Here is a 19,602-nt window from a genome sequence, read left to right on the forward strand (position 1 = left end):
GGTGGGGCTGGAGTATCTCCAGAGAAGGAGACTCCACAGCCTCCCTGGGCAGCCTGGGCCAGGGCTCCAGCACCCTCAGAGGGAAGAAGTTCTTCCTCATCTTCAGCTGGAGCTTCCTCTGCTTCAGTTTGTGCCCGTTGCCCCTTGTCCTGTCGCTGGGCACCACTGCAAAGAGTCTGGCCCCATCCTCCTGACCCCCACCCTGCAGATATTTAGAGGCATTTCGAAGGTCCCCTCTCAGCCTTCTCTTCTCCAGGCTGAACAAGCCCAGCTCCCTCAGCCTCTCCTCGGAGGGGAGTAGTTGAACCAAAACCATCGATCTGAAAAGCAGCTGCTCCGAACCGCAGGTCTCACGGTCGCCTGGTTGACAGCCCGCGCCCCCCAGTCATTAAAGGCCAGGTTCCTTGCACCGCTCGCCAAGTAACAGAACATTTCTGAAGACTCCCGGGCAGGAGGAGGGGAGCCTGCCCAGGCACCCCGCCAGCTGGCTGGACAGCCATACCTCCTGGTGGCACGGGCCCCGGGGTGCCCCTGACCGTCGGTAAGCTCGGCCGCCCCGCGCAGCCCCCAGCGCGGGGTCACCAGGCCCGCAGCCCCTCGCCCGGCCGCCCACTGACGCAGCTTCGAACCTTCGCCACCACCGCTCGGTCGCCGTCCCCAGCGGGCGTCAGGCACGCGCGGAGGCTTCTCCAGCCTGACCCGAGGAGACCGACGGCGAACGGGCCAACACCAGCCTGTGCCCCAGCCGCCCGTTACAGCGGGCAAACCGCTGCTGCCACGCAGAGCCCTTCCAGTTCCACGGTCCGCCCAAACCCTCCTCCCGCCGCCACAGAGAACATACCGTCTCACAGAGACTTTCATATTGGGAAAATATTTTAATATAGTAAACAAGTCGATTTACCTTTCACACGTTTTTAAATAAGTTTATGCCCATCGTTAAACAAAACCGCTTTTACTCAAACGACGGATTACAGCCTCCCAACTCGCATCGCTCCCAGCCGGTCCTGTCCATCGCGACGAACTCCGGACGCCGCGATCCTCCGGCGGGTGACGGCCTGGCACGAACAGCGGAGGGATGCGGCGCGGGGGGCTGACGGGGAGCGCCCAGCCCCGGCGGGGGGCCGGCCGCGGCCGCAGAGCCCGCCGTTCCCCCGCCGGCTCCGGGCCCAGCTCTTCGGCGCTCCTCCGCCCCGCGCCGCCGGCCCCCGCCGAGCCGGGCCGCCGCATCCCCCCCCCCCCCGGCGCGGCCCCGGCCGCCTCAGGGGCTCCCGCGGGCCCGGCGCAGCGCGGCGGAGGCCGCCTCGGCCCCGGGCGGCGGCGAGGGGCCCGGGCGCTCCGTCTGGGCTGGGCCGGGCCGGGGGCCGGGCGGCGGCGGAGCCTCCGGCGTGGGGGCGGCGGCGGGGCCCGGCGGCGCGGCGCGGGGCTGCGAGGTGGCGGCGGCGGGGCCGGGGCCGGGGCCGCCGCGCACCGGCTGCCAGATGAGGCTGTAGTAGACGGCGAGGACGATGGCGGCCAGCGAGACGGAGAGGACGTAGGCCAGCACGGTGGCCAGGCGCACCCACTTCTTGTTGGTCTTGGCCGCCATGCGCGCCTTCTTGTCCCCGGTGTAAGTGGCGGGCTTGCCCCGCTCCGCTCCCGTCTCCTTCTCCTTCATGGGGGCTCGGCCCTTGGCCCGCTGCTCCACCGACCCCTCCGTGGTGGGGCCCGGCTCCGCGCCGCCGCCCGCTCGCCTCAGGACATGCCGCTGCCCGCCCGCGGGGCCGGGCCCGGGCCGGTTCCGCCGCCGCCTCCCGCCGCTGCCCGCGGCCCGCGCTGCTCCGGCGGCTCCGCCGGGCGCGGGCGGGGGTGTGGGCGGGGCTCCAGGGGGCAGCACCACCCGGCGGGGGCGGTGCGCGCTGCGCTTAAAGGAGCGACGTCCGCATTGCGCATGCGCGGCTGGCTGTGAGGCGGGGATGGCGGCTGAGGGGATGGGGGCACTCGGCCGCTGCCCGGCCCCGTCACCGCGGCGGGTCGGAGCCCCCTGCCCTCCGCCGCCGTACGCGGGCCGCCTCAGGGCGGAGGGCCGGCGCTGGGTACGCGGCTGAGGGCTCCGCCCGCTTCCCCGGTAGCCGCGGGGCCTGCGGGGCGGGCGGCAGCCCACCGGGCCCGGGCCGCCTCAGGGCCTGCGCTTGGGGCTCCGCCGGCGCAGGGAGAGGTGAGCGGGAGGGGGGCGGGCGGGAGAGGCCCCTCGCGGCGGAGGTCACTTCGTCGTGCCCCGGCCGGGCAGCGCCGTTCGGGGGGAGGCTGGCGGGGCCCCTCGGTGGGGCTGGTCCCGGCGCGCAGGGGCGGCCCGGAGCTGTGCTGGCGCTGCCGGGGTCTCGCTGGCTCCTGCCCGCCTGTTAGCCCCCAGCAGCACCCGGTGGGCTGATCCAGAAGGCGGCTGAAACGCTGCCCCGGGGTGTGGATTAGCCTTGTAGATTTTTTTTCTTTATGGTGCAAGATGTTTAAGAGTGATTTAGTTGCTCCTTTTACAATCATTTTCTTTTTCTCCCTCCCTTAAATCTTAGGCCAGTCAGGTGCGTTGCAGCAGCAAGCCTCTGGTAAGCAAGGAGCTGCAGGCTAACAGCGACTGTCACCCAGAAAGGCATCGGAGGAAGTGAGTGAGTTTTCAGTTAACAGTAGCATTTTATTTTCAGTCTCAATAGCAGGAGAAGTGTGGAGGGTTGGGAGAGAAAGGGAAAACCTCTGAGTTTTTGCAGGAAGAAGTGTGGAGCTTGCAGCTCTGAGGAAGACTGCTGGGGCAGAAAATATGTTGGGGAATGAAGTGGAGAACTTCAACATAGATGTAAATCTTGGCAAAGGGTGAATTGTGTTGACTGGAAGCTCTGGGTGATTGTTCTTAACAAGGGCAAAGGAATTTTGAGGACTAAACTTTTTTCTGGTGGAGAGCAGCTGTGCAGGCATGGGATGTTCTATGCCCAGACCCTGCTGTTGCCTGGCTGGAAGGGCTGAAGGGTGCGGCACCGTGCTGCCAGCTGCCTTTGGAGACTCTCTGCATTTCAGCCTCAGCACAGATCTTGTGTATAGTAATAAAAATCATGGCTATGCAGTGTAAATGTAGGAGTGAGTGGATTCTGCTGCCCAAGGGGGGTCGGGGAGGCATTGGACTACATGATTTTTTTAAAGGTCCCTTCCAACCCAAGTGGCTCTGTGACTGATTCTGAATAAAGCTAATGACATGCTTTATCCTTCTGAAATATTTGATTTTCATGAAATGTTGCCGTAACCCAGTATGTCTAGGAAACATTTGTTAGTGGATATTACAACTTTTCTACAGGCTCCTTACCTCTCTTGCCCTGATTTATAACACCTGACTGCATTTTTCTTGAGTGTAAATTGCATACACCTGAACAGTGTGAGCTGCCCCTCCCTTAGCTCTCTTGCCCTGATTTATTCCACCTGACTGTGCTGTTCTTGAACTGAAATTTCATACACCTGAATAGCATTAGCTGATGACATCCTGCTGGCAGGAGTTTTCATGAGTCACAGAAGTGCGTTTTTGGTGTTGTTCTATAGATGCTATACACAAATTCCCTTGGGCTGTATACTCTTAAGTTAAGCAGTGCATTTGGACTTATCGCAGTTCCTACAAAATGGGTTTTCTACTAATTTTTCAGGCTGTTTTCTCTTGATGATGGGTTTGCTCCAACTTGTTCTCCCCTTGCTGCTTATGTTCCATTCAGCAGCTGTCTGCTGCAGCACCTTTTCTTTGCATTTAAAAGAAAAATTTTGTAGCTTTATTAGGACTTCAGCACACCCCTCTGCTTTACGTATGTCCCTGAGCTGTTTATTTTGAGATCAGAGACTTCTTGGTTTCTGTGCTACAGAGTATTGTAACTTTGAGTTTGGACCCTGTATGTCTAGCATAATTTGTTTTATCTTCAGCTTGTTTTTTAGTCCGTACTCGCATTCTTGCTGGCCTTCGTCTTCCTGCTGCTGAGTGCTGCGAAGACGAACAGGTAGAGTCTTGCTGGGCTCCACCACCTGTGTCCACTTACAGTTCTTCCTCAAATGATCTGTGCAGAGATCTGTTCATTCCAAACCCTTGTGCTGTCGGTGATCTCTGTTGTTGCCACTGGTACAATTTACCACTGTCCCTGGTGAAAGGATGATGAATTACTGCCTCCCACAAGTCCTTTCCCTATGCTCTTCCTTAATTCTGGTTCTGGAATTCTGGGGGAGAGGATTGGCATATGCAGGCAGTTCCTCTGGGGTGGAATTGAGGGGTTGATCGTTTTTGCCTGATGCTTGTCAAGCCCGTGTTGTCTTCCCGCATTTTAAGTCTGTCCTTGGAGATGTGACGTCCTCCTTTATTGCTTAACTCTGCCCTGTTGTAGTCCAGAAGTTGGTAGCCAGAAACAAGAGCTGCAATGTTGCTAGGTACTCAAATGTATATTAAGTTGAGTTTGATAAAAGAAGCTTAAGAGTCAGCAGGTTGATACAGGACATAGGCACAGAAGGTGATGGTGGGGTGGCAGGTATTGGCACAGTAAAAAGCGGTTACAGCTGCACATCTTAGTCCTGTGTCCCTGAAACTGGTTTCGTCTCTCCTGGGAAGGAAAAGAATCCTTCTCAATCTCTGAGCAAATGACTGCTGCTCTTGCACTGGTGCTGCTTTTTTTTTTTTTTCCCCTCTGCTCAGCAAAGCTCTATTTGTAAATCCAGCAATTAATAGCACTCCTTTTCCATCAGTGGGGCTCCTGGCAGACTAACTGGCTACGGACATGCAGCGCAGTCGTAGCAGCAGTCCCAGCAAAGGTAGCGAGTGTGATGTGGTTGAGATCCTGCTGCACGTTGTGTCACTTGAAGATAAATTCAACTGGAGCTGCTCTAGCGAGGAAATGTGGTGATAGATAGTTCACTGTGAGTTACTCCTTCCTGCCTTCCCAGTTTTTACTGTGAACAGATAAATGGGTGTGAGTTTCTCTCCAGGTCCTTTTGTTCAAGCGCAGGCACCTGACAGAAGGCGTGTGCCTACTGTTCCTAAACTTAATTCCTTGCTAACAACCACCCATAAAAGCAAATGAAAGCCAGAGCTGCAGTAATAATATTTTCTTTGTCCTCTGGGTTTTAGCAGAAGTACTAAGCTGTGCATTGAGTGGGCTCCTGTGGTGCAGGAATAGAGCTCTGGGGTGCAGAGCTCAGAGGTCTTGTAAAATCAGTGAATGTCAGACACTAGACAAAGCTTGCAAATTAGTCCCCTCTCAGATTTTTGTTCAAAGAACACAAGAGAGATCTCTTGCCTGAGACAAGGGCAGTCAAGGGCACATGGTGTACCCTGGGGCTGGATCTGCCAGCAAAGGAGAGCTGTGTAGCCCGCGGACGCCTTGCCTTTCTTCCACGATAGTCCAAACGCCGTACTCTTTGGGGTCCTGTTGTTTATAAGCTGCTCTAATGTTTGACCTCACAGGGTGTTAGGGCTGGAAGGGACCTCTGTGGGTCATCTAGTCCAACTCCCCTGCCCTAGCTGAGGGTCTGCTAGGAAACTTGTTTCCTTATGAGCTTGCTATTTACTGCCTTGCACCTGTGGTTAGTTGAAAACCCAAGTGCTGAGACAGGTCGTTGAAGATTTGGTCTTCCACCTACCTGACTGAGCAGCATTGCTTGAATTCTGCTGCTACCTGTTGCAGTGGGATGTTTGCTCTCGAAGGGTCCCTGAAGGATGTAGCTAAATAAACTTGTGTTATTGATTTCCCATGTTCAGAGTCAGTGGAGAGTATCTAGTGCTTCAGGACAGAGGAGACTTAATTAAGGGAAGATTATTGGCCTGAGATACTACCTCTGTACAGGCCTTGCTTCTGAGAATAGCGAAACACTGGATTGGGTTGCCTGGGAGGTGGTGGAGCCTCTGCTGTTAAGAGGCCTCTCAGAACTAATGTCTGTCAGAGCTGGTAAATGTCACAGCTGGTCCCGCCTTGTGACAAGGGATGGGCTGGGTGGCTTCCCGTAGTCCCGTTGCTCCTCTGCTTTGGGTTCAGCAAAGGCAGCTGCTCTGCCTTTTCTTCCTGTGCCCTGCCATTAGGAGGCAATCTGATGTGACACCCTACAAATGATCACCTTATTTGAGGAGGTCTGTGGCTTGATTACTCCACTGTGGTGAGCTTGTGTTAACTCTAAAATTGTCATTCACTACCATGATGTTATACGCTCCTTTGTCTGACCTCTGGCCCTGCTTTTTGTTCTTGGTGTCTGCCTCCAGCAGTGTGACTTCCACGGGCAGATTATAGACTTCAGAAAGAACTGTAGGTTTTTTATTGGCTATGTGTTCCTTGTTAAACTTTGTGCTGTCTCCTTGGCCACAATTGTGAGTTGGGGAGGGGAGAGATGGATGAGGTCTTTCTACCTGCCTCCTAATTTTTAAAGGATGGCAGAGGTGTGTTAAAATTAATGTCTCTTTCTTGGCTGGAGTCCTTGAGCAAATACTTTGCTAGGCTTGAGCTTTCTGTCATCAAGATCGTCTCTGCTCTTGACAGGGGACAATCCCTCAAGCTCTGCTGTCCGCTCTTCTAAAGGAAATACAGCTTATTTCACACCATTCCAGTCTCCTGCTTGGAGCCTGCAGGGAATCGGGTTCTCTTTCTCTGGCATTTTCCTCTTACACTTTGAAATCTCCATCTTACGTGGGAAGGTGCTGTCTCTTGTTAATCCAATAACAGATGGAGAGAGGTTGGGGATGTTCTTTTAATTCCTTCAGCTTCTGATTTAGCTGTGGTAAGTGAAGCTTGCACAACCCACTGTCTTGCACTGACTTGGAAAGTGATCTGCAGAGGTTATAGGGTGGGTGCGGAAGATGGTAAAAGTGATGCTGAATTGGAGATACAGCAGCAAGAGGCCTGGTTGTCCTCAGGACAGAGGCCTTGGGCAGAAAGCTGGTAGCTCAGGGGAGTGAAGCATTAGCAGCTTCAACCTTGTATCATCAATTTGGCGAGGCCCATTTTGAGCCATTTTATTATTCTGTGGACCATTTGCACAGTATAAAGACTGTGTCCTGCTTGCAGGAGAGCCTTGCACAGTGAATGTTGCCTTGATGGGAAAACTCTTGAGAGTGGAAAGTATGTCTGACAAGGAGTTATTGTTTGATTTCTAATGTTTAGAAACTCCTGTAATAGACAATGGTTCAGACTCTGGAGTGGGGAGAGCTGCTTGGCTAGCTGTGTAGCAGAGGTGTTCACGACGTTTCGGAAGATCTGCTTTTATTTGATGTAATTTGAGGTTGGGTGTAGGGTTGAGTGGAGATGTGTCTCAGTCAGCTTTCTGGAGGCAGGGAGTTCTCCCAGAAAACGTGAGTTGTCTTTGGCCTGTTGTTCCCATGACACATTTCTGAACCCCAGAAAAGGCTGACAAGGGTGGCTTGACAGTGCCCTGGGCATTCACTGAGATAAGAAGCCTTGCCATTTGCTGGAATATTAAGCTCTCGTCCTAGGGGTTCTTGGTGCTCTGAGCTGTAGGCTTCACAACTCAGTTTACGGAGAAGAAAGTTGCCTTCGTTTCACTGAGGGTGGGACTTCAAGAGGATGAATGTTGGGGGTTTTTTAAATAAAAAAAGATTCTCTTTGGCTGTGAACCTGTACTGTCATGTTGGTTGCGACTGTAAACAGAGTTTCTGTGCAGGAATCTAGAGTCAAAAATCAGTGCTTCATTGTTCGTTTTGCAAGGAGGAAATGTGCGTATACACCCACCCACACCCACTGAACATCCAAGCACAGTTCCGAGGGCTGCATTTTGAAAACAACCACCACTTTTCAAGCAGCGGGACAGTGATGATTAATGGCCCCATAATCTGCCTGTGCATCTTTGCTTCTGCTTTTCATGGTCTGAAGAAGCTGAACTCGCCCACCTTTGTGTGAAAAACAAGTGTGTATGGGTTGCACTTCTCCCTGGTGCACACAGCTACACATCGATATATAGTATTTGCTCACATGTGTGCGGGAGACCACTGACATAGCTTGTCTGAAAATACAACCTATGATGTTTGCAGAATGACACCACTTTACTCAGAGTTGCACCAACTTGTGATTGCCCCTGCAAGCACCGGAACAGGATTTTCTTGGACAGCCTTATCCACAATCTCATGATACAGCCCTGAAGCTGAAGTGATCCTCATTTAGTCTGGTTTACTGCTGTTTCAATATGGGATAGTTTTTGTGGGGTTTTTTTTGTTTGTTTGTTTTTTCCAGGATGGAGAAGGGTGCTTTTTCAGTAGTTCACTTGTGCGTGATTGCTCCAGCACTCTTTGGGGCCAGTTCTTAATGCAGCCAAGCTCTTGGTTAGACCAGACAGCTTGTCCGGTCTTTGAAGTCAGCTTGACTTAGCTTAAGTTCGGGTCCTTGCTGAGTTACACTAAGGCAATATGAAATTTTAACTGCTTTGAATATCCAGATGGATTCATTTGTACACAAGGTCAACATGGGTTTGCACCCTAGTTAAAATAATTTAGCTTTGAATGCGATAACGCTTCCTGATCTCACAGCAATTTGTCCTTGCAGAAAAAAATCAACAGTGGCGGTTAGTTTTTGACTTTCTCCATTTCTGTGCGCTTGGCTTTGGTAGCTGAACAAGGAAAATGTGCTGGACTTGTGCTGATAACCCTGTGCAAGGGAGGGTTATTTGACTGCATTAAAATAGCAGCCTGAAACCTCTCCCAGTCCTGCTGGAGCTGATTCTTACTGCTTGCATCTTAACTGTTTTCACACTTCTGCCATCCTGGTTCCGGCTGCGACTGGAAATGGAGCTGAGAAGTCCTCAGAGAGGCTGTTCTGATGCTTCCAGGAGCAGAAAGCAAGGAAGATGTCAGCAGAAAATTCAGTCCTGCGATGTTGTATGTCTGTGAAAAGAGGGAAGACTTCTTGGCAGTGAGCTTAAGTGGGATTCCTTATTAATGCTGTGTTGTCTTCAGATAAATTTTGTATTACAAGCCACTGGCCATTCTGCTCAGGAGAATATGTGTTCCAGATCCAGTGGTCTGATAATCATGCACTCTTCTGGGTATATACATTCCAAGCAGAGGTGTCCAAAGGGGTTTTGGTTATGTGACAGCATTATTCCCCAATTGGATGCAGACCATGGTACGTGCATTGTTATCAGCTGAAAAATACTCTGGAGGCCATGTGTGCCTGGGAACTAACGGTGGCTTGTTTTCTGGGATCTTAAAGACCACACTTTGTGAACTGCAGCACGGAATCAAACCTGACATCTCACCCAGTCGTGTATGCCCTGAGCACTAGCAGGTGGCATGTGCCAGAGCTGGACTTTGTATGGGGGAAGCTGTGCTGCTTTTCGTCAGCATGCCTAAATAGGCAGAAGCCTCCTCTGATACACCTTCCTGAGCTGTCACTGTTCCTGCCAGTACCCCCAGCCTCACATTTGTCAGTGTAGCTCGTGAAAGTGCTGCTGCCTCTGGCCGTTTGTACACACTGGATGCCACAGAATGACCTAGTAAGAGGCCTTCCTTACGCTCTGACAGTGACTTCCATCCCAGTTGCTGCTTTTTCCTGTTCCCACATTTACCTGACTGTTCCAAAGAAAGCATGGCTGGAGGTGCACGCGGAGTTAAATACTTCCTAGAGAGCTCTTTTCTGAGAAAACTAGTCATTTTGTGTGTTTGCCTGTTGTTTGTTCCCTGTTTGATAATGTGATGAAATAAAATCATTTTCAAGATGTAATTTTGACCTCTAGAAAGACAGGAGATGGTTTAAAATATGCTACACTGATTGCACTCACCAGGGCTAGAAAAGCTGCGTAAAAAGCACAAATACCAATAAACAAGGTAAAAAAGGGCATTTCCCAGTAAGGCAGGGAGATGAGTCTCTTGGACAGCAGCGCTGGCTGCGCTGTGCGTGCGTATTCGTGTGTGTTAATGGCAGAGGCTCCATCAGTACTCTGCCCGTGTACACAGTGGTACTGCAGGCAGCAGTGATGTGCCAAGAGAGCCCACCTTTCTGCCAAAGTGCACGAAAATGGCTTTCATGGTCTCTTTAGGGACTGCTGTAAAACCCTGTCCCGTCCCCAGGTGATTATCAAAGGGCAGTGCCTGCCTGAGGTCTTGCCACACGAGCTTCAGACACCTTTGGCTTCACCTTTACAGTTGCTGGGGATATCCGCTGGGTACGTCAGCTTCATTGGATGGTTCCCATGGCCTGTGGAGCCATTGTGCTTTCTGAAATTTTTTTTTCCCCCTACAGCTTCAATTATCTAGTTGGAGGTTAGTGAGAAACTTGTGGGGGCTGAAAGTGGTTTTTAGCCTGAAAAGCTTGTGAATCTCTGATTTTGTATTCTGCGCTGAAAACAGTGGAGGCTGTAGACCTACCTGCAAACCCACCTGACTTCTCCTTTGCAGCCTCTGATGGAAAATGCATTCTTTCCTGAAGGACCAAACTTGAACATGTCACTGCTTCACCAGCGCGTTTCACCTCAAGGAGGTGAAGAGTTTGGAATGTAGTATGCAAAAGGCTTTGCAGTGAGGAGGGGAATACTAGAAGGTTGAGGCTGGATATTATGAAAGCAGATTTTTGGTCTAGCACGTGGAGAACTGAAGTTTGTGGAAGGGCCAGGGAAGACCATGGCTGAACCCTGTTCAGCTCTGTTAGCTGAGTGGGAGCGTGGTTCTTGGGTAGCACTCTTTAACTTGGAAGCAGCTGGTAGGGGCAGAGCAAAGAAGGTTTAGAGCCTTTTTTATTTTTATTGTTCTTTCATCCCTGACTGAATGGTGCTGCACCAGGGTGTAGTCTGGAGTGGGAGCCTCTGTGTCTTGAGTGGGAATCTCTGGGATGCCCTGAACACTTTGAGCAGAAGCTGTTGTGTATCAGAGAGCTCACCCTTCGTTTTTTATTTCACAATGAAGACTGCTTGAGGAATAATAGTTTGTCTCAACTGAGAATGAACGTGTTGACCTTAAAAACAGGTAATTTCTCCCATTCCTAAAGCTGTTATGTTTGTGTCTTGCCCCAGGTGCTGTCTCCCCAGAATGTCAGTTTGAGAAGTTGCCTTGATCTTCAAAGCCCCCTGAGCTGCAGCTGAAGTCGTGGCTTGTTCTGTGTGACCTGCCCGAGGGGACTGTGTTCTTCTGGACGTGACTCAGGCGGGCAGAAGCAGTTCCTGTGGCAGCTGGGTTTGCTGCCTTGCACCTTCCATTGGAGACTGCACTTGTAAAACGTGCTTTGGATCTGACCTGCTCACAAGTGGAAAAAATTATGCCGAACCAATGGAAGCAGGGTGAGTAAAGTCCAGGTTGTAGAACTAATGGCCTGAGTGTGAAAAGCAGAAGCAATGAGGGTGTGAGCATGCAGAAGTATTACAGCAATGCTAAGCTCTCAGCCAGGCTCGGGAATGCATTCACAGAAAGAGACGGCTTGCAGTCAAAATAAGTTGGGCTGGTAGAGCAGGGAGAAGAAGTTGATGAGGTCAAGAGCGAAATGGGTCTTCCTCCCCTGGTATTCTGATTTCCAGGTCAGTATTTTATACTGTAGGTAGATGACAGTGGGGCAACTGGGTGCATTCGCCTCCAGATTTGGTAGAAGTCGCTTTCCTGTTCTTGCTGCTCTGTTACTGCAAGGTAACACGGGATGGGCACGTCCTGTCTGGTGTGCTGCTGCTCAGCACCCTCCTTCCTCTTCTGATGATGACCCACCTTGGAAAGTTTCATTCTTCTGCCAGCAATTAGGAATTGCATGGTTCAGTCATCCCTGTGCAGCGATTACTTTTGTACTGCAGTAATGTGTGTAGGATGTGTAAATAGTGTGTGAGCCTGCTCGCGTTGCTCAGCTGCGCAGCTCGGAACCGTGCAGAAAGCCATCAGAGTGCTGTGAGCGTGACATACTCCTGCTGCAGCGAACCGTTAATTACGGGCCTAGCCGTGTCTCGGTGGTTGGCCAGGTAGTTTTAGGTTTGTTTTTTTTAACACAACACTCCTTTTATGGTGTTGTGGCATCTGTGGCCACTTGTCTTTCTGTGGCATAGTCCACTGCCTTCTGACTTTTGCAGATCAAGTTGAGTAGTCACGCTGTCAGCTGAGAGCTGTCACCAATCCTTGGCCTTTGTGGTTTGGGCTCAAAGCAGGACACAAAATAGGCCCCGGCACACGCACTCAGCAGTTCTCCGCTCTGGGGGTGGTGAGGAAATATCGGCCTTTGTAGCGCTGATGATGCCACTAATCCTGTCAGGATTCCCAGGGCTCAGAGCGCAGAGCAGAAGAAGGCGCAGCAGGGTGAACAGCTTTGGTGTTTGAAGGCAGTGCTGAAGGCTGTGTGTGCAAGATCATAGCTGCTCACCAGAGGGCAGTGTTACACGTTGCAAAGTATAATTGTAACGGAACAATGCTGGAAGAGATTTCTTACAGAGATTTCTTTCTCTGTGTGCTGGGAATAGATTGGGGTTGAGGTTATGAAAAAATTTCCTAGAACTCGGGAGCCATCCAGTCAAGGTGGTTTAACAGACAGCATGGCTCAAATTGCTGGCTGCAGACCCTGTCTTGTAACATCTCTGAAGGGCAGTGCTGACTGTCTTGCTTCTGCATGCACTTTGTGGGAGGTGGAGGCTGCTGAGTAGGTAGGACAGGGAGATAAGGAAGAGTCTCCAGCTAAAAAAAAAGGAAATTTTTGCATATCAAAACTCTTGCAGTGGGTGGTGGGATGCACAGCAGTGAAGGCAAGGGATGAAAGCAAAGGGGGCACGGGGCCCTGAACAGAGGGGATATAGGATGAGTATACACTGGGTGACGGGCCTGGCAGCAGAAAGAATAAGGGTAGTTGGGGTAAATACTGCTCATAGCACCGCTGCTTCTGCCTGCTCCGATATCGGAGCTCTCAGCAGAGGGCAGGACTGTTGCTGTGTGTCTATCGCTGTTCCATCAGCCGTCCCTTCGTGCAAGGGACAGAAGCTCCCACATAGAGCAAGGAGTGTGAAATGAAAGATAAGGAGGCTGGGTTATGCAAAAGGAAGTGAGCTTCAGCTTTTGCGACCATCTTTACGCAAGCGGGGATCGTGGCAGTTGGTGTGCAGCACCGTGCAGCCTCACAGGACAGCAGCTAGCTTGGTTGCTGCTCTTGGTGTCGGGGTCTTTTTGTAAATTTATTGTTTTGTCCCCTAGGGAAAGCTGACCTGGAGTGACAAGCAAGTAAAGCTGTGGCAAGATTCTTGCTTACTTTAGGTTTGTTGATGAGAAAAAGCTGTTGAATATCCAGGTCCGAGAGAATGCAGGACAGGAGCAGCCTTTCTGTGGCCCCCCGGTTCCTGCAGGAAGCGGGCATGGTTCATGAAGCTATGATAACTGGTAAATAACCAGACGGGCCACTGGAACCGGTAGCTGTGGCTGCCTGATGTCATCTGTGGGCCTTCTGCCCTTGGCAGTACCAGGTGGCAAAGCTCATCCCACCTTTTGCTTCTTCCCCGCTGTGACCTCCAAGGCCTGCTTTTAGTCCTTCCTGTGGTGCAGAGGGCGGGAGGGCTGCAGCGCTTCTGAGCAAGGCCGATGCTCTTTATCCTTTTCACAGCTGCTCCCTAAGTTAACGTTAAGCAGCCCTGAAGCTGCTCTGGCGTTGCAGAAGGGATCAGGTGAGAGCAGAGAAAACTTTCAGCCCTCAGTGCAGTCTCCTGTGCTCCCATGGCCTTTCTCCATACGTACCTAGGCCTCGGGCTCTGTTCCTAAGCTGCTTGCAAGAAGAGCACAGAGAACCAAACCCACCCAGCAGTGCCTGGTGTTTCACTGGCATTCATGCCAAGTCCCAGGCTGTTGCTGTCGTCCCTCAGTGCTTCCAGCTCAGCCTTCGGGCTCTGGTCAGACACTGGCATCTGCTGCTCTGCTGCTCGGGCGTCACAGTGGTCTCTGAGTGGGGGGGTCCTGGCGATGCTGTCTTGGTTGGGCCCAGGGTACCCCAGTGCTCTGTCAGCTGGCTGCCCGAGAAGCACGCGGCGCTGACGCACATGCAGAGGAAGCTTAATAGCACGAGTGTGGCTTGGCTGCGAGACCGGAGGGGATGGATTCCCATGTCCCTAGTCGCAGCCCTGGCACTGAGCAAGCACAGCTACGGGTAAGCCGGCTCAGTTTGCTGCCCTCGTAAAACAGAACTAACAGCCTTAACTTGGGTCGCCAGTTCTTGGAAAGTACGGTGCCTTGCAAGATGTATTAGTAAATGCAGAAGACTCGTCGGTAGCTGGAAGTGTAGAAGCTCCCTTAGTCTCAGTTTGTCAGGCCAATAAACCCTTGAAACAAATATACAAAGGATGTTAGGTTTGGTCAGGGTTCTCTGCTGCTGCAGGCATCTCTCTTAATTGCTGCCATCTTTTTTTTTTAGAGCTAGAGCACTTGCTACATGTCCACTTGATCTCTCCTGCCTCATGCCACGAACGTTTGAGAATGCCCTTAGGATTCCTTCAGTCAGCCCTTCTCCCGGCTGTCCAGTCTGCTTTAAAGTGCTGGCCTCACCAAACTGGGTAAGTCAGGGTGGGAAAGAAGCAACCAAAGCATGCAGCTGGCTCCCTTTGGACAGGGGGGGTTTCTTTGCCCACCCTTCTCGGAGAAGCTGCACTCCTTTTGGCATCATCTTGTCCCTCTTGAGCCGTGGCAAGTGCAACACCTTGACTTTTGCAGGAGACAACAAGGATGAAATCCCACCATGTGGCTGGGAATCCTGTTACAGCAAGCGTAGCACAGTTATCTCCACTTCTAATTAGTTGTGGGGCTCTGCCCTTTTGACTAAAATTAACCTTGCCTGTGTCAGTCCTTTTCACAAGCCACTCTCCTCCTGGTTAGCCAGCGCACCTCTGCCACCAGAGCTCCTTTTCTCCTCTGCTGTCCACACACAACTCCTTCGATCCAAGGTCAGGAGCAGGGACTCGCTTTTGCCCTGTTTGCCGTTAACCTTCTGTTCTGCTTTCCGTCACTCCCCTGCAGCTTCATCGTTGTAATCCCCACCTGGCACGTCTCTCCCGTCCTGCATTCCCACAGGATCTGCAGTAGACCCAAGTGAATCTGGAGAATATTGCAGTTCCTAGGGACTCTTGTGAATGTTTTCTTTTGTCTGCCTGTGGAATTTCCATCTGCTCTGCTGGTCTGTGTCACTTTTCAGGTTGACATTCAGAAGAACCCGTAAAAGAAAAGAAAAAAGGTAAAAGATTGGACAGTGCAGTAAATGGCCCCAGAAATGGAGTCTGTAGAGAGCAAGGAGTGCGTTTATTTTACGTGGTATTTGGCCTGTTGCATGAAGGGGGCAGTCTGCTTGTAGCCAAAGCCTGAGCTGTTCTGTAACCACATCTGCTGAAGTCGTTTGAGTGTCGGCTGGCCATGCCTGCACTTCGTCAAAGAGAACATTTAAGGAAGTTCAGCTGCGGAAGTGCTACGAACCTTGCGCTTCACAAGTACAACTCCGAGGAGCAGGTCCCTCCTGGAGAGACGGCGTGCGTGCGTGACTGCCCACACGGGCATCTCAACCCATCGCAAGCTCTCCTCTGGGTGACCTTGGGCTGAGCGCCGCGTGCTTGCTTGGAGAGCTGTTGATTTACAATGCAGATTCATCGGTCCTTGCCTGCCTGTCCCTGCCCCTCCTAAATTTGGCTGGGATATAAGAGGCTGTTTGCTTTCTGATGCCAACAGTGGCAATGGCAGAGTGCCCTGCCATGTGAGAGGCAGAGATAGAGGAGAGGGGGCCGAGGAGGAGCAAACTGTGCAGCCGCTGTTGCTTCTGGTAGCTGAGGAGCACGTCTGCGGGGCAGAATGTCCATGCTTACCCCTGTCCTGCAGCCCCCGGAGGTGAAGGAGTATCTGTCCAAGGGCGAGCGCTTCATCAAATGGGATGATGTGAGTACTGGGGTTTTTGCTTCGCTAGATTGTACGCGTGGTGGCAGGGCAGATACCATATTTTCGTTGGGGTTGGTGGAGGGGGTGGGATGATGTGTGTCGTACCTGAGAGCAGTAGTTTCTGGATAGGAAGAGTGAACAGAGAAGAACAGGAGAGCTGAAGGCTGAAGACAAGGGGCACATGTGTTAGGTTCTGCACCTCGTATTGCTGGGGAGGCTGGAAGTGAATGGAGCATGCCCCTGGGTCTGCGTGCGCAGCTTCTCCGGCGTAGGACCCTGGGGTCCTGGCTGTGTTTGTGGACCAGCCCTCGGGAGGGCCGTCACTGCTGGGAGCCTGCCTGGGGTGAGGGGCACACACGGCAGTCGGACTTGTCTGGAGGAGTGTGAGGAGCAGGGTTTACTCCAGAGCTGAGCGGGCTCTCCGTGCTTTGCAGATAGAGAGGAAATCAGGCTCCCAGCTGCTTCCCCTTATGGCCCTGCTGCTGGAGTAGAGCAGAGGGTGAGCCATGTCCTCCCTCACCTGTCCGGCTTGTGGGTCTGTGAGCTACCAAGTGCGTAGCAGCCGAGCAGCAAGGGGCCTGTGCTTTAACAGTGCCGGAGCCTCGGAGCGTGCTGCAGAAAGCTGCTTCTCTCTCCAGCTTGGTGTCCTCTTGTATCGACAACACACCCGGTTTGCAGTCTCTGTTTGCCTTTTGTTGTGAGGGAACGAGTGTGTGGAACAGCAGAAGAGGAGAAGTTAATTTGAATGTAATAGTGCCCCTCCTCACTTTCTAGGAAGGCAAAAGAGTATTTACCCCAATACCCGCGTGCCTGAGCAAGGGCACAGCAGCTGCCCATCCCGTTTTGTCTGGGGTAGGAATTGTCTGCTATTGAGCATGAATGTTGGTAAAACAGAGGGCAAGCCAGGTTATGATTATTCACCAAGATCTGGGAGAAACATTTGATGTGGTATTGCAAATGAGACGCGCTAGAAGGGGCCTCCAGCAGCAGCGCAGGAGGGATGAGGGCTTACTTTTGTGGGCGTAAAGCTGGAACAGAGTTTGAAGTCCCAAGGCAGCGTATGTGGCGGAGGCAGATCGCTTGCGTGTGCCGTAAGCAGGAGTGGTCCAGCAGCACTGAGAAGTGAGAAAGCAGTGGAGTAAGCAGCTGGCAGAGAGGATGGATGCTGGGGAGTACAGGTTGGAATATCCCTGGGCAGTTACTCCACTAGCTGTACCTAAACAGAAGGGTGACACCAGGGTATGGTGAAAGCACAGCCTTCCCTTGCTTTCCAAGGGGGCCACTGCCTGCAGAATGCACTTGTGGCTTTGAATTTGAACAGGGTTTTGGTTTCTGAGAATAAGAGTAGCCAAACTTGTCTGAAATTGCTGCTGACATTCTATGCTCAGTCCTTGGGGACCACTTTCCTGAAAACCCGAAGCTGTTAAGTACTTCACTAGGAATTCCTGGGATAGTTGGGCTCCCTTGAAATCTAAGGTGAGTCAGGTTGGGCTTCTGAGACCCACCAAGTGTTTATTTGCTGCTGCAACCATAGAAGTTAGCGAGCTCAAGTCCTCTGTGGATTTTTTCCTACGGTTTACAGATTTGTAAGCATTCCTAAAAGGTTACCTCTAATTACTAAGCAGTTCACAGACTTGAGCTCCGACAGTAGTGAAAGCCTTCTCCACAAGCAAGCTGCTCTGGTCACGTCGCCCCATCTCATCCTGCTTTCCCATTCCACAGTTAGAGCAGCCTGCAAAGGGTGATGGCAAGAGCTCGGGGCTGCAGGATTAATGTTCTTAGAGGTCATGGGCCTGCGGTTTTTTGTCTGACTCTGAATTGACCTGGCCATGCTGCTGGTAACAGTTTTGAACTCCTTCCGCCGTATCTAAGGCAAAGGAATGAAGGTAGATCAGGTTTCCTCGTGACATCACTCTGCAGAGTCTGGGACTGGATCAGAGCCTTCACCGTACCCAGCAGTTCCCTGAGAAAAGCAAAACCACAGTTTTTGTGTAGTGCCTTCACCTTGTCCGGTGTTTGTAATGTATTCTGTAGAGGACAGTGCAGGAGGAGCCCTGACAGGCAGGACTGTGCTGACTTGTCCACTGAGTTGGCGGCAACATCTTGGGGTTATGCTCCGTTTAGCATCCAGCGAGCTGGGACTGCCAAGCAGACTAAAGAGGTGAAGTCCTACTACATGGATGATATTTTATGTCAACAACCAGCCTGGGATCCCTTGCAAAACCTCAGGTAGGGCACCGTGTAGTAGCTGACCTCTTCAGCAGAGCAGACGCATGTGAATTTGGCTCTGTGTGGACTCTTCGCCCTCATGGTAGAAGCAAAAATGTTTCTCTCTCTTCAAGATCATGGATTACAGGGTTTTACCAGACGATGTCTGCTTTCTGCCCTAGAGTTGAACTCCACAGAGCGAACAGCAGGCAGTTTGGCTGCCAGACCACCTTCGCCATCTCCTTTGTTGCAAGGAGCCACCCCTAGGAAAGTCCTGCGCCCCGTGGCCGTCCGCGTCCCTGATCGGGAGGGCAGCTCTCAGCGGTCCTCATTGCAGCCTCAGCTAGCTTTCATGAAAGCTGCTTTGTAGGAGATAATCTAGGAACATGGCTCAGTGCTCAGTAGCAGTACTGCAGTGCCTGTTCTGCTCTCTGTGGCTTGTGGCCGTGCGCTCAGGGAGCTAACCAGGAGCTCTGGAACGTGGGCATGATGCTGTGCAGGTGAGCGTTGTCCCTAGCGGAGTGTGAGAAAGGCAGTAGTGAGTGGAAGGAGAGCATATGATGCACTGACATGGGCAGTTTGCTGTGATGAACAATACTGAATCTGGAAATGAAGGTCTCTAGAAATACAGACACGCTCTGGAGTGAAGTATGGGTTCAATAACAGGCTGAAGAACCCAAGGCCAAGTGACAAATACAACTTCCAAATTCTGTTACTGATTCCATCTCAGTAGCTGGGGATTTCAACCTCCTGAACTGAATTTGAAGCCTTCCTAGAAATGGCTGATAGGCCTTATGGTCCTGTGTTCTGTGACACCAGAGGTCAAATGCAGTGAGGAGTCACCTAGACTGAATGAGCACATGGGCTGGGGCCCAGCTGGAGGCACCAAGCGCTCTGTGTCTCCAAAGAGCTCGCGCTGATCCAGCTCTCAGCACAGGCTTGCACGTGAGACGGGAATGGCTGTTGTCTTGACAGTGTCTATGAAGTTGCCCTTAACTGAAAATGCAGCAGCAGTGCAATTATTCAGAGGCAATAATTTAGGCTGGATATAAGGAAGAAATTCTTTACCATGAGGGTGGTGAAACACTGGAAGGGGTTGCCCAGAGAGGTAGTGGAGGCACCATCCCTGGAAACATTCAAGACCAGGTTGGACAGGGCTCTGAGCACCCTGATCTCGTTAGCGGTGTCCCTGCTCGCCATGGGGGGGTTGGACTGGATGACCTCTAGGGGTCCCTTCCAACCCAAAACTTTCTATGATTCTGTAAAGTACACAGCCTCAGAACAACCTCTGTCTCCTTTGCAGTACGTGCTTTGGTTGTGAGCTGAAGGGAACCCTTCTGTTACATGGGATTCGGCATCAAATAATTTCACCCAATTTTGTACCTGTAGTGTGGGTGTTTAAATAGCTGCTTGTTTTTTTGGTCTGTGTAGAGCTAGTCCTTGGGGTTTAAGAATCGCCATCTAAAGCAGACTCGTCTGCTGTATTAGAAGGAGTCCTCCTTGAACTCTTCCTGAACGGACCCCATTCTCTGTGAAGAGAGCCAAATAACTGGCATGAGCACCTA

General features: G+C 51.9%; 2 protein-coding genes across 8 annotated transcripts in view; one reads left to right on the top strand and one right to left on the bottom strand.

Moving 5' to 3' along the window:
• Positions 1–1,258: 1,258 nt before the first annotated feature.
• Positions 1,259–1,805, bottom strand: INAFM2 (InaF motif containing 2). The gene has a single exon (XM_075425874.1). The coding sequence runs from the start codon at positions 1,652–1,654 to the stop codon at positions 1,259–1,261; it is 396 nt and encodes a 131-aa protein (XP_075281989.1). The 5' UTR covers positions 1,655–1,805.
• A 149-nt stretch (positions 1,806–1,954) lies between these two features.
• PLCB2 (phospholipase C beta 2) overlaps positions 1,955–19,602 on the top strand; it is a 59,715-nt gene continuing 42,067 nt past the window's right edge. For 4 of the 7 annotated variants that reach the window (XM_075425279.1, XM_075425282.1, XM_075425284.1 and 1 more), the window contains exons 1-4: positions 1,955–2,194; positions 2,547–2,635; positions 10,987–11,250; positions 14,328–14,466. In XM_075425279.1, coding sequence (XP_075281394.1) covers positions 11,240–11,250; positions 14,328–14,466 — 150 coding nt within the window. In that variant the 5' untranslated portion in view covers positions 1,955–2,194; positions 2,547–2,635; positions 10,987–11,239. Of the gene's footprint in view, positions 2,195–2,546; positions 2,636–10,986; positions 11,251–14,327; positions 14,467–14,926; positions 15,830–19,602 lie in introns of those variants that run through there. The other 3 variants (XM_075425280.1, XM_075425286.1, XM_075425281.1) reach the window with 2 other exon arrangements.

The sequence above is a fragment of the Opisthocomus hoazin genome, chromosome 7, assembly GCF_030867145.1.
Source record: "Opisthocomus hoazin isolate bOpiHoa1 chromosome 7, bOpiHoa1.hap1, whole genome shotgun sequence".
NCBI lineage: Eukaryota > Metazoa > Chordata > Aves > Opisthocomiformes > Opisthocomidae > Opisthocomus > Opisthocomus hoazin.